Source organism: Sminthopsis crassicaudata, chromosome 4 (genome assembly GCF_048593235.1).
Source record: "Sminthopsis crassicaudata isolate SCR6 chromosome 4, ASM4859323v1, whole genome shotgun sequence".
NCBI lineage: Eukaryota > Metazoa > Chordata > Mammalia > Dasyuromorphia > Dasyuridae > Sminthopsis > Sminthopsis crassicaudata.
In genome coordinates this window covers 464,910,459-464,924,357 of record NC_133620.1, presented here as the reverse complement: position 1 = coordinate 464,924,357, position 13,899 = coordinate 464,910,459, and the positions used below count along the sequence as shown (strand labels likewise).

Here is a 13,899-nt window from a genome sequence, read left to right as displayed (position 1 = left end):
TTAAGACATACAGGCCTTCGCCAGAGGTGCCATTCTGAGTCTCAGACTGTGGTAATACCGTGGCCGTTTCCCTTCTGTCTGAAGCATCACAGAGCGACGCTCACTGCCACCCTCCCTGATCATCACCATGGCCCGTAAGGGCTCACCAGAGGGGTTCCTGAGGACCCCAGGCCTTTCCTTCTCCTTAGGTCCAGCTAACTTCCTGATTTCAAGGTCGGTTCCTGGGTTGGCGTATTCTCAGGGATGCCGTGCCAAGGACCATCAGGAAAGCACCAATTTGGGAAGAACTGGATCGGCCCCAGGAGAACAGAAGGCGGCACGGGAGGTGTACGAGCACCCGCTTCCAATGCTGCCCCACCAGACCGAGTCCCCCATGACCAGTGCAGGTGGGCCGACTGTTGCCCCAGGGAGGAGTGAAATGGGAGCCTGCGGTACTTACTGAGAAGCCCCCACAGGATGCTCACCCTCCGAGGGTCAACGGCTAGAAGAAGGCCACCAGCCCTACCCCAATTCTGAAGAGCTTCTAGAGAAGGGCGCTGGGATGTCTGAATCCTGAGCGGGTCTTGGGGATGGGGGGCAGAGCAAAGAAGGCTCAGAGAAGGAACCACAGGGGAAAAAAGATGGCGGCTTTATTGAAGTGCCAACATACCAATTGACAAAATTCCTTAATACAATCGCTCTCCTCAGAGAAGACGCACTGCTTAAGAAACAACTTTCAAGTGACATGATACTTTAATAAATTAAGGAAATGGATTCCTCTTTTCACAGGACCGTTTTCTCACTTCATATTCTTCACAAAATCCTCTCCTTTCTTGATGGAAGCCTTCAGCTCGGGAATAGCCTCAGCAACCATCTTCTGCTCAAAAGGGGAGAGCTTGCCGATGCCCAGGTTCTTCTCGATGCCTTTTTTCTGTAAAGGAAAAGAAATAATTCTGGGAATTTCAGCAATTGAGCTACTACATCCAGCACTCCTCCACACCCCACGTCTGGGCCACAAAGCAAGGGCAGCAACCTCAGAATGGGATTCAAATACAACGGGGAAAGGTTTAACAAACCACAAGAAAACACAGCTCTTCATACTATGGGGTTTTCTAAATCAGAATGATGCCCCCTAGGGGAGGCGTTTCATGGTCCCTTTTCTATTTGGGTTTGACGCCCCCCTAGCCTGACCCCCACAGATATCAGCTGTAACCTCCCAAATCCCCCCCAGAGCAGAGCTTGCACTTCTTCCCTTCTTTCCAACACTAAGTAGATGACTAAGGAATGAAACTGAGCCACTTATTGCTAATTATTGTATTTACACGGCATGGTATATACAGAATGACACTCTGGAGGCTTGGCAATGCCATCCCACTGTACAGACAGGGAAACTGAGCTTCAGAAAGATTTAAGTGTTGACGGCTGGGAAGTGTTGGGACCAAAACCTCAGATTTCATTCTTTTCTCTTAATTAGACTTCATGCTGAAAACGAAAAAGCACTGACTTCTGCCCTCCTGTTTCGTGCCAAACGGGGCCTTCTGACAGAAGTCTGCTTTAGTAGGAGACCCGCTCCTGCTACATCTCAGCAGTCCTAGAGTTTGTGGAGGCCCAGGCGTCCCGGCTGCTTGAAGCTCTGCATAAAGAGCAGCTGGGACAGGGCAGCCTCACCTGTCCGGGGCCCTGAGGAATCCAGAGACCAGGGCACGGGGGAGGGGGAAGAATGGGGACCTGGAAGTGCGGGCTCCCCACCAGCAGTGGTCCAGATCTCAGAGCTCTCAAGAACTTAGGAGGTCCCTAAGCTAGACAGCCTGGCTCGGCAGGCGGCGGGTTCTCAGAGGTCTGCAAGTGAACACTGACTGCTTGTAAATGGCGGCCATGAGGCCGAACAAAGCACTGACATGTCCTTCTGGAAGGAGCTGGGCGGGGGATGACCCAAGACCCCTTCCTGATGCTACAGCACTTACACAAAGGGCTGCCGGGGGGGGGGGGGGGGGGGGGCTTTCTACTTCCAGGAAAAACAGGGGACCTTGTTTTAGCCACACCCTTCAGCCTAAGATCCTCAGGGATCAGGAACCGCTACCATTATCACACAAGGCAGAAGCTCTGCCGGACAGCGGGCCCATTTCCCGAGTCCCCAGAAACATACCCCGAGCAGCAAGGGCGTGGAAAAGTAGGTGCACTCTGTCTCTTCTGATCTGACAAAGGAGCACTCCACGACTCCCTCCTTCCCATTCATTGCATCCACAATAGAGAACACAAATCTGGCGCCGGCATAGGCCATGGACAGGGTAGCAGAACCTAGAGGATAAAATCAGGTTGGTGAGTCTGCCCAAGTCTTAATGCTCAATGGCTGAACGGCAGCACGGACTTTCAATTCCGTGGCTCCCTTTATTATCTGGTGCTTCCACTAGCCCCCATCAAGTGTCCCGAGCCATAAGCAAGCTCACTTGCCGTGGCACAGACGAGCGGAGCCCATGCCAGGGACCACCGCCATGCTGCCCGTGCCAGGGACCTCCACCACGCTGCCCGCAAGAACCCACCTGCTCCAGCTTTGGCTTTGACGACCTCCGTTCCGGCCTCCTGGATCCTTCCTGTCAGGGTTTTCAGCTGATCCTCAGGAAAATCCACCTTGGGTGTGCACTGGAAAGCAGAGGGGGGGTGGGTGATGCTACACAAGCGCTCATGTCTCTCAGAGCAGCAGACTCTGAGCTTCACCAGCACTGCCCACCCCTCAGGACACAGGGCACAACTGCCGTGACTTAGGTTTCTGAGAGTGCGGTAGAACTGGGACACATTCAGCCTGTGGCCCATCTCTAGACTTAACCAGGCTGGGGTCACAGTCCTACAGGCCATCCCAGGCCTTCCCCAACCCTCCACATGAGAGCTGGTGCCGGCCGGCTCAAGGTTCTGTGTCACAATCAGAGTAAGAAGACTTTATTGGGAGAACAGTCTTTATCAAGATAAAAAAAAGTCTTCCAATGATTCATTTATCCTGGGCTTCCTGGAGCTTCTGATAAGCCAGCTAGATGGCACAGCAGATAGAATGCTGGGCTTGGAGCCAGGAAGGCTAATCTTCCCAAGTTCAATTCTGGCCTCAAACACTTACTAGCTGGGTGACCCTGGGCAAGTCACTTCACCCTGCCTGCCTCAGTTTCCTCATCTGTAAAATGAGCTGGAGAAGGAAATAGCAAACCATTTTGGTAGCTTTGTCAAGAAAACCCTAAATGGGGTGAGAGAAATTAATATTGCATTAATAATGATTAATTTGTGACCCACTCTTTCCCTTTTCCCTTTCTTTTCTATTAAGAACTGATTTCTAAAAAGGTCAGTCAATCTCTATTTAGAACAGAGGGAGGAACCTTTGCCTGGAGGAGAAACCCTCTGGTCTTTGATCTGCTCCATCACAGTTTAGGGCAACCCAGCTCAAGAAGAATAAACTAAGTCCAAGGAAAAGAGCTCAGACCAGATGCCCTGTGGCTATAGAAACTCAATACCAAGCCATTATTTCATCAGGAGGAGCCAAAAACCTTGAGCCCACTTCCTCGTTAAATCACTAAATGTCCACTAAGCAGGGGTGAGTTCCCTTTCAGAAGGGATTTCAGGTGCTTCAGGATCTCCATTAGGAAGAGAAACCATCAATTTATTGATCACGAGCTAGCCTAATTAACAAACCAATTACAAATTACCCAGAAACTCTTTCCAGGGTTTCCTTAGTCATGGGTGTCATGAAGACTAAGCATGACTGAAAGGACTCCACAACAGGCCCCGCCTTCTAGCTCAGCTAGAAGTACAGCCCACAGACCCTTCTCTCCCACCTGTACCCAGGCAGCCATGCCCCCTTGGCAAGTGCTGTAAAGTGTTCCATATTTAGGTCTAACCAAGGCAGATTCACTGGCAAGCCTCATCACTGACACTCAGCCCAGAGCTGGCCCTGGAAGCTCAGGGCAGAAAGGACGTGGACTTTCAATCTCCCCCCTGACACTGGTTTGAGTCGGGGCAGCTCCCTCATCTCCCTGAGCCCACTTTCTCATCCACCAAAAAGGGGTGGGGAGAGGGACCCCAGGCAGCTTGGGGACCTGTCTGGTAACTCCCTTCACCTACTTCCTTTTGCTCATCTTTAAGTGTGTGGATGGACCACATGGTCTCTGAGGCTTCTTCACATTCTAGACCCAAGAACCATGATCCCTTTAGAGCATGGTCAGGAAATGGCTTTGTCAAGAGTACACTTTTTAGAGGCCGGGAGCAGATCCCTGCCAGGGAGCACATACCTGAGAGATCAGGGGGATGATGGTCTTCCCTGCATGGCCTCCAATGACGGGGACGTTGACTCGAGCTGGATCTAGGCCCTGCCAGAGTTTAAGGCTCAGTTAATTTCTAACCAGATGTTCCACATGACCTTTCCTGCAAGCCTTCTCTCCTCATCCTGATAACATCGTGGCCCCCAAACCCACAAAGCTTTATCAAAAACAAACTCAGAAGATAAAGAGCCAGGTCACAAAGCTCAGGCTGTACTACCTACAAAAGCTGGCTGGAGGTGCATGAAAGAAATTGACTTTAAGGGTTCATAATCTGTGAACTTTTTTTTTTTTTTTTTGAAATACGGTTGATAATATTTAATATGTATGGGAATGCCCGCCACCTAGGGGAGGGGGTGGAGGGAAGGAGGGGAAAATTCGGAACAGAAGGGAGTACCAGGGATAATGTTGTAAAAAATTACCTATGCGTATGTACTGTCAAAAAATGTTATAATTATAAAATAAAAAAATTTTTTTTTAAATAAAATAAAATAAAATACGGTTGATAGCCACATTTCATTATAATTGGTTTCCTCTGGAATCCGATATATTTTATTTTATACATGCAGGGACATGATTTGGAGAAGGGAAGCAGAGTTTTCACCAGAAGCCAATGGAGCCCACAACAGGCAAAAGGCCGAGAAGCCGGCTCACTCGGACCAATAAAGGTTTAAGAAAGGTTGTCTGATGCACCTGTCACCCGCCACATGGTCAGCTGGGAAAGGTTGCCCAGGCAGCCAGGAAACATGGGTGTCATGCGATACTTGCTCTGCAAAGGGCTTTGAGCTCAGCACATTTCCCTAAGCTCCAGGGCTCTCCAATACAAGCTGCCCTCGCCCGCGGCAGAGACAAGGATGACATGCAGCTCACTAGAGCTTTTGGATGCATTAGGTTAAAGTTACATGGACAAAGAGCTGTGAAATGAGCCTCCTTAATCCTCAAAGAGCCGGTGTGACCAAGGACACCAGTCGCTATTGAAGACTCCCTAAATCTGGCTAAGAGAAACGCTGGGGTGGTCGGAGCTCATGTAAGCCTTACCTTCAGTTCTGCCACAAAAGTATTTGCTCTGACGATATCCAGGGTTGTGACCCCAAAGATTTTGTTGGGGTTGTACACGCCTTGTTTCTTAAAAACTTCAGATGTGATCGGGATGGTAGAATTGACCTGGGAGGGGGAACAGACAAGACGTCACTTCCCCATTTCAGAGATGGGGGTGGGGGGGCAGTGACAAACCCTCCCGCCAGGTACCGACCAGCAAACCACCAAGTTCATCTGCTCTTAAAGCCCAAGGGGCCACATCTCTCCATGTCACACTAAAGAGAACATGCTTTGGCACAATGGGGGGCTTGTTCCAAAGCCTGAACTACTGGTGATAGGGCTGATAACCTGAGGCGCAACCTCAGATACATTTCATGGCCTCTAGAAAACTAATAGTGTCTTCATTGTAAGCTACTCGGTCTGGGTGAGTCTGAAGCTGTGGACACCACCCCAAAGCACAGCCGGGCCTTTCAAAGGCCAGCAGCTACGTGGGAAATCCTGCTAGCGAGTCCAATCCAGATCCTCAAGGAGAAATAACTTTATATAAGAGGCTGGGAAAAGAGCAAGCACCCACCATCAAGAAGCATGAGAACCACCTTTAACTACTAGATAAAGGCTGCTTTCCTTCGCTGGGCACCTTACTGTGATAAAATCCAAACTTAGCCCAAGCACTGCAAAGAGCAGAAAGCTCCTGCTCCACAAGTATCCTGGGGAAAGATATCCACATGTGCCTGGAGGCTACAGTGGGGATGAGTAGGGGCCAATCACACAGACTATTTCCACCAACAAGTCAAGGGCATCAGGGGACGGATGGGCTAAAGAGTAACGGCTAAGTATCTGGAGGAAGACCAGACAGTAACCACAGAAGGTAACCAAGAGATCTAGGAGAGAGAAAAAAGGCTGTGTGATATTGAAGGAAGAAAACCACCTAAGATAAGACCTATTATAGATGATCAAAGAATTAAAGGGAGTCTAATGCCGTAGAGAGCTGGATAAGCCAGTCTTCATTTATGGAAACTGAGTAAATGTTAGAAAACCCATTTCAAGTACCGACTCATACTGCCACATATGTCAAGCCTTCATACAGCATAAGCCCCGATATCGGAGACTTCAGAGATAGCTAGGAGCCCGCCATTGAGAGACACAGAGGGAAAAGAGCGCAGCTAAGAGACCACAACCCCGAGCAACTCCATCAGTTAAGACAAGCAAGAGCAAGAAGACTGCTGAAGGACGATGGATTACACCCTGGTCTTACTTCATCTAAGTTAAGACACACAAGCTTTCATCTTTTAGTAAACTGAAGGGTGACAACACTAAGTTAGCTGGAATCACCTTCTGGTCCTGCTTAACTCAAGATACAATCTGTTTATGTTTTTGTCAAAATAAAACTGAATTCCAAGAGAAACAAGCTCCAAAATAAAGACAATACCCAAGAGTGCCCCTCTGTGAAAGGCCTACTAAGGGACGGTGCTCACCGGGTTTGCAATAATACAGATCATGGCTTCTGGGCAATGCTTGGCACAGGCAGCAGCCAGAGTAGCTACGATTGTAGCATTGGTGTTGAAAAGGTCGTCACGAGTCATTCCTGGAAGCAAGCAAAGGAAATGGGAATCACTTCTCCTCCTCCCATTGCTGCCATCCCGGGTCCAAGTTTGGCCCTGAGGCGAGTGGGGAGGCCGTGCTGGGGGCTCAGGCAACAGCTCTACCAGACATACCTGGCTTTCTGGGGACTCCAGCAGGAATCACGACAACGTCACAGCCTTTCAAGCAATCTGGCAGCTGCTCGGGTCCCATGTAACCTAGAAAAAACACAGTTCACCGACTCAAAAAGATGCTAGCTTCTACAGGGAAAGGAAACGGGGCAAAATTCCAACAGACTCAAATATTTCAAATGAGAAAAGCGTTCGTGTTTTTACACATGGATCCCACTTAATGTTGTTTCCCAATAGTCTTTTAAGACGTTGGCACCTGCTCCATCCTATCATCCCCAACAGTGTGGCTCCAGCCTGCCCGCTTTCAACTTCTCTGTGCCAGACCAGCTCATTCTTCCTTCCCCTTTTACCTGCCTCCCCAGAAAGAGATGGGGAAAGGGGGCAAAGAGGAAGGCATCTTCTAGGACACTCTCTGCCTCTGGTGAGTAGCTTCTTTGCCTACCCATTCTTTGACAGAGTGACCGACCAATGTTACAGTATAATGTGGGTCACCAACAGCCCAGTTATTATTATTATTAACACAGATGAGGAAATTAAAAATGACCAGCAATTGGAAGATTTGCGATGCGAAATCAATTCTGATTTCAAATCAGATGTTGTTTAAAAAAAAAAAAAAAAAAAAAAATCTCAACTGTCTCCTGAGAGGCATCTATCAGCAAGCTTGCAATGGACCCAAATCTCTAAAGTCAATCATCAACAAAAATTTATTATAAAAGTCCCAGAAAGGGATGATTGGGGCTGCTTGGACTCTAACGAATTTTTCAGATCATAAGTTTTAGGAAATTAGCACAACTAGAATACGACAAAATATTTTTTAGACATTTCTGTTCAATGAGATTTCTGCCTGTTAAAACTCAAGATGGTACAAGTATCTTAAAAGTCTAAATCCATATTAACGATGAAGCTTTAGAATCATATATGTCTGATTAAAACTAAAAATAACCCACTAAAAATAGACTTAGAGCAACTCAAGTTCTGACTCGGAAGTAAAAGGATCGTTCTTTCATTCAAAATAGAAGCCAAGCACAGATTTTGTGGGCTTGCTGGCCGTACCTTTTACATTTGCTCTGGTCTCAATGTGGCTCAAATCAGCTGCTACGCCCGGGGTATGGGCAATGTCGTAGAGTGTTAGCCGGCTCACCAAAGGGCTATTCTTCAGGAGCAGCGAAAGGGGCTGTCCAATTCCTCCGGAAGCACCTAGCACAGCAACTTTTGCATTATTCTAGAACAAGGAAAAAGAAAAAGACAATGTCAACAGATTAACAGAAGGCACAAAAATCCTATAGTCGTCTGGCATGACATTCTGCAGAAAAACCCAACATTCAGGAAATGTAGGATAGCCAACTTCATTCATTAGAAAACTTTTTTGGTGCAAAGTCTTGTCAGAAAAAGAGTTGTTTTAAATAGTATCTGTCATGATCATCAAATAAATGGCTCAGTGGGATAGAGCATTGAAAAAGCCTGGGTACAGATCTAGCTGTGTGATTCTGGCCAAGTCACTTAATCCTGTTTGCCTCAGTTTCCTTATTTGTAAAATGAGATGGAGAAGGAAATGGCTAACCTGCTCTAGGATTTTTGCCTGGAAAGCCCCAAAGGGGGTTAACAAAGAGTAGGATGTGACTAAAATTATTAACACCTTCACCCCCAGTCTTGCTCAACTTGACAGTGTTTCAGTAGCATACCCAATAATTTCCATTCAATCTGGTGGTAGAAGTCTTATTGTTGATCCATAACCCAAACTGACCACTGCCCAACTACATCTATAGCGAGACAAGCCTAAGAGCCCTGGGGTCAGCAGGTCCTGACCCCCCTTTCTCCTCACATATCCTTCCCCTGCTTACAGTCTAGCCTCAATGGCCACAGTCCAGGGAAACATTCTCTTGTGAAGATGGGGCCTGGTAATTTCCTCTATTGAACCCCAACATCAGAAAAAGAAATGGCTTCATCAATGGAAATGACATTGTACCACCTGCTTTGTCAGTGTTTGTCAGAGGTTTAATTTGTACTTGAAACACAACCTATTAAATATAGAGAATCTGAACTGCTTGCAAACAGGGATGTTTTGCTTTCTATTTGTATCTCCAGTGCTCAACATAGACTGAGCCTTAAACAAATGCCTTTTTCTTTTATTCCTTCATTCATCTCCAACTAAAAACCTATCGATCAGAAACTTAAATTAAGACCAACCCCTCTGAGACAATTCTACTCCATGACAGAAGTCATTAGAGAATCGTTCTTTAGTCAACGGAGTATAAAAAGGCTTTCCACCACCAAGGCTACGCTGCACTTCCTCACCATTTCACTAATCTAACAGGTCTCAACCCACAGAATCTCCACCTGGATGATCTCAGAAGAAAAGTGAGTCTTACCTCCTTAAGGTAAGGAAGCAAATACATTTTGGTGTCTATACAATAAAAAATGAAATAAGAATCCCACAATGAGAACCCGCTAACTCAAGCTAACTGAGGCCATCTTCGCTCCAGTCTATACCTTCTTGTCAGCCACTGGAAGGACTAGGAAGGTGCCTGAAAATAAAACAAAACTAAACTTGATATGGAGACTGTTGTTAGTAAAGGGAAATCTCCCTTTTCTGGATGTAAATCATCCGCCTCTTATGTTTGAGAAGCTCGGTGACTTCCCAGGTTTCCACAATGAATTCTTCCTGCCCCCAAGGCCAGCTGCCTCTCCCGTGCCCAGCTGCTCACCCAGAGACAAGTGGCCAGAGGAACTAAGTCAAGGCAGAAAATCGGGACAGAAGTACAACTGGGCTAGTTCTGGCTGGGCGGTGCGGCCTTCTCCCTCGTTCACCATGGGCAAGCATGAAGGCCGATCAACAAGCACCGATTAAGGAGTCCCTGAGAGTAAGGCAGGCGCGGCCAGAGTGTTTGTCCTCAAGGAGCAGCCCCTGAAGTGGGAGTCCCCTGCATGGAAAGGACAATCACCTGAGGATCCGAGCAGGCTTCCCAGAGGGCAGGAGCTCTGGACTGAGAGGGAAATGGGAAAGTAGAAAGAGTGGGCGATCTGCGATTAGAGAATTTGGGTTCAAATTCCAGGTTCTGCTTTTTATTCTACTTAGAAATATTATAAAACCAGCTGCTTACACGAGGTTGAGTCAGAGGACTTAGTTGCAATTCTGCTAGTTCTCCTGCTCTCTCTGGGTCAATCGACTCAACAGTAAATTGAGGGGGCTGGGTCATGTGGCCAACAGGCCAGTGAAGGGAGAGACCATTCCACACGTGGGCACGGAGGTGGGAGATCAGGGCTGGCGTGGCTGAACTAGGATGAGGTGGAGTGTGGCGTGAAATAACTCCACAAAGGCCGGATGGTCTAGGGGAAGGTGAGCTTTAAGACACATGCAGGGGAGGAGTGTGCACTTTGGCCTAGAGCTAAAGGCCCAGAATGGGCCAGTGACTTGTCCAGCCTGACACAAGCACTTAAGTGACAACCAGGATTTGCACCCAGGCCGTCATTCTAATATCACCAAACTGTTTCTTGCAGTCAGCCAGAGCAGATGAGTTCCTGCTCCACCATGGTCAGGCTCAGAGGATACAAGTTCTATTATTCCTATTTTTCAGATGAGAAAACCGAGCCCTAACATGGAAGGGTCAGAAAGATGATTCAAAAACAAGGTTCTCACTTATTTCTAATTGGCTGAAAACATTCTCTTTCTTCACCTGCATCCTCAAGAACCAAGATTGTGGGTAGAGCCTGTTCCCCTCTTATAAACGCTTTATTACGTCAGAGTTTCAAAGTGATCTCCATTGACAATAGTGAACATCAAGGATATTTTGTCTGGCCCAGTGGCAGACGTGCAACTGCAGACTCAAGGACAGTAGTGTGGGGCCAAGGGGTTTGTGGGAGGCAAGTACAACAGACTGCCAGCCCTGTTCTCTAGCCATATCACCATTTCCTCTCTATTGCCGTTAATCAAGGAAGGGCAAACTGAGGTGACATCATCTTTCAAGTCCAAGAATTATCATTCCTGACCTCACCCCAAGAAAGAATGTGACTGGTCCGAGGTCCCACAGCTGGGGCCTGAACCTGGGACTTCTGCCCCCAAGTCACTGTCCTCCCCACTTTATTCTAGTTTCCCTATTACTGAATGTAAAAGACTTTGCTGAATGCAACACTGACGTGTCGTTTAGAATCCATACTTCACAGAAGCTATCTGGCAAATCCCCTAACAATAATGCACTTTCTTAACTAAGAGGCAAAGTTTAACAGGATTCCAAGGAATTAATGAATGAAGGAGGATGGATTAAACAAGAAAAGTCAAATTTCTAAGCTATAAATACTGGGGAGTAAAACAGAAATCCAGACAATCTCTGCCCTCAAGGACTTGCACTCTAATTGGGGGAGCCGATAAAGTTCAGTTGTCAGGAAGATGTAAAATCCTAAAGACCTAAGGATGCAGGAACGAGGTCCTTGGGTTACTTAGTTAAGATGACAGTGCAATGAGATGCAAGCACACAGACAGGACACTCCATCTCACAGAGGTTTCACTCTCATTCAAGCCTTGCGAGCAGCCAAGCGAAAGACAGTTGGAGACTAGGGCACAACCAACTGGGCCAATGCTTCCCGTGGGACCTCCAGGTGCCTCCTGGGAAACACAAGGGCAGGAGGGAGGGAAAGATACTGGAGAGGGGGGCCGGTCTCCCTCAGCGATAGCAACACCCTGGAGACAGAGATGTGTATATACCTATGTATGTACTCTGCCACCTGCCAAACTTAATATGGCCTTTAAAAGCTTTATTAAGTTTGGCAGGCAGAGGAAGGATAGTTTGTAGCCAGTCTCATGCATTTCAACTTGGCAAACATTATTAAGAAAAGTGATCCGGGAGCTGCAGGAGCACACTCCTCGATGCCAGTTACATGTTCAGAGTCCCCATTTACATTCTGAAAGGGCAGAACCAGGAGCTGCGACTTGCTTATTGAGAAGAGAACGTTTTTTATTCTTCAACTCTCATTTACATTTAAGGAAGTCCCAAAATGGGCCAAATCCTACCCACCCCTTAGGTCCAAACACAAGCTCGCGGTGAGTTCTCTCCTCTTCAAGGATCATTAGGCTAACTGATTTTCCTAGTTCCATATTATTTTTCCGGGTCCTCCTCCTCCTCCAGTGGTCCTTTCTTTCAGTTACGAGGTTCCTCACTAGAGCAGACCCTCAACCACTCTCTGATTTACTATTCATCTGCCAGGCGTGTTGGTCTCTGGTTTCTGTATTACCAGAATTTGCCTGGGGGTCTTCATCTCTTCCCTCACCCTTAGGACTTATTAGAACAGCCCTATCCCAAGTAGTGGGAGCCAAGCAAAAGACTAACTTGGGGAGGCGGGGGTGGGAGGGTTACGGGGAGAGTCCCCGTGTCTGGAAGGTGACGGGAGGTCTCCAGGACGACACCCTTTGAACCTTCACAACTGCCCCCTTCGGAAGCTACAGCATTAGACATGGAGCCGAATTCTGACATCCCTTCGTTTCCTCATGTACAAGACGCCCAGAGTGGCCGACGACTTGCCTGCTTCCAGCTGCAGTAAAAGCCAGGGAAAATGCTGGTGTTGGTGCAAGAAAGGGAGGGTGAGTATTAGCAGCAGCTCTTTGGAATGGCGGCCAAAACCTGGACACAAAGGGGATGCCCATCCACGGGGTAACGGCTATAAGGGTGCTGTAGCACAAAGACTTCAGAAAGCCCTGGAAGAGTCGGAGACGGACACCCAGTGCTGCACGCGGTGACAGCCCCCACCCCGGGATGAAGAACCGGGAAGGGCTCCGCTGTGCTCAGCACGGACACAAGGCGGATCCCCAAGGATCAGAGAACTGAGAATTTCTCACTACAGACCCAGCGAACTTCCTCTGCCTCGGACAGTGTCTTCCCGCACAAATGACTGACAGGGAGATGTTTTACACGCCGGCACCCGCACAATCTGCCTCTGGAAAGAGGGGTGAGGAGGAGGGGTAAAACTCGGACCTCAAAAAGGGTAAAAATTGCTTTTGCGTGGAACTGAGGAAGAAATAAAATGTTACTTGTATTTCCAAAAACTTTATTTATTTAATTTTTACAAAAACTTTATGCATGGGTCATTTGCAAAGCCTTTTGTTCCAACTTTCCCCTCCTTCCCCGCCCCCTCCCCCAGGTGCAAGTTACATTTGCACGTGTTTTTTAAAGCCCTGGGTTCAAATCCTTCTGGTGCTCTATCCCGGGGCCGAGGGCCCGGTGGCGCCTCGGAACTTTCCTAAGAGGTGACGCGGCCTCGTCCCCCGGACACCTTCCCGCCGTCTCCCTCGGAGAGGACGGTCCGGCGAGGCCCCGGGAGGGGCCCGCCTCCATTTTGAGGACGGGCCCGGCGCGCCACGCGCCCACCTTCCCCAGGGCCAGGGGGCGGGCACTGCACGACTTCCTAAAGTGGCTCTCCCCTCCCCGGGCCCAGTTCCCTTCCGGGCGGAGGGCTCTCTCCCCACTCCAGCTCCACTACTTTGAAATCCCCTCCCCCTCCCTACGCCCCCAGCTCCCTGTCAGTCATCCCGTGACCTTAAGAAGCTGCCGGCTCTCCGGGCTTCAGTCTCCCCCTCCGTAAAGGGCGAGGCGGGTCCGCGCGGCCTCCGCCTCCCAGCCCGGCAGGGGGCTCGGGCCTTACCTGCGCCGAGGTGCTCAGGCCGCGGCGGAGGGCGCTGCCGACGGGGCGGGCGAAGGAGGACAGCATGTCGGAGCGGACGGAGGGCTCGGGTTCGGCGCCGGGTAGGAAAAGAGCCGGTGACTCCAACGACCTCCAGCACGCACGCAACACGCAGGCACGCAATCACGCAGTAGCCCCGTTAGGCTCCCGGAATCCAACCCCGCGAGATTTGACGCCATCTCCGGGCCACGCCTCCTTTCAAACCC

The 13,899-nt window shown here is 48.9% G+C and overlaps 1 protein-coding gene across 1 annotated transcript; it reads right to left on the bottom strand.

Moving 5' to 3' along the window:
- Positions 1–605: 605 nt before the first annotated feature.
- Positions 606–13,884, bottom strand: MDH2 (malate dehydrogenase 2). Its single transcript, XM_074264124.1, has 9 exons — positions 13,655–13,884; positions 8,078–8,246; positions 7,028–7,111; positions 6,788–6,897; positions 5,313–5,438; positions 4,248–4,325; positions 2,520–2,619; positions 2,126–2,277; positions 606–910 (listed from the first exon to the last, which is right to left on the bottom strand). Exons 1-9 carry the CDS (start codon positions 13,718–13,720, stop codon positions 779–781), a joined length of 1,017 nt encoding a protein of 338 aa, XP_074120225.1. The 5' UTR covers positions 13,721–13,884; the 3' UTR covers positions 606–778.
- Between the last annotated feature and the right edge of the window lie 15 nt (positions 13,885–13,899).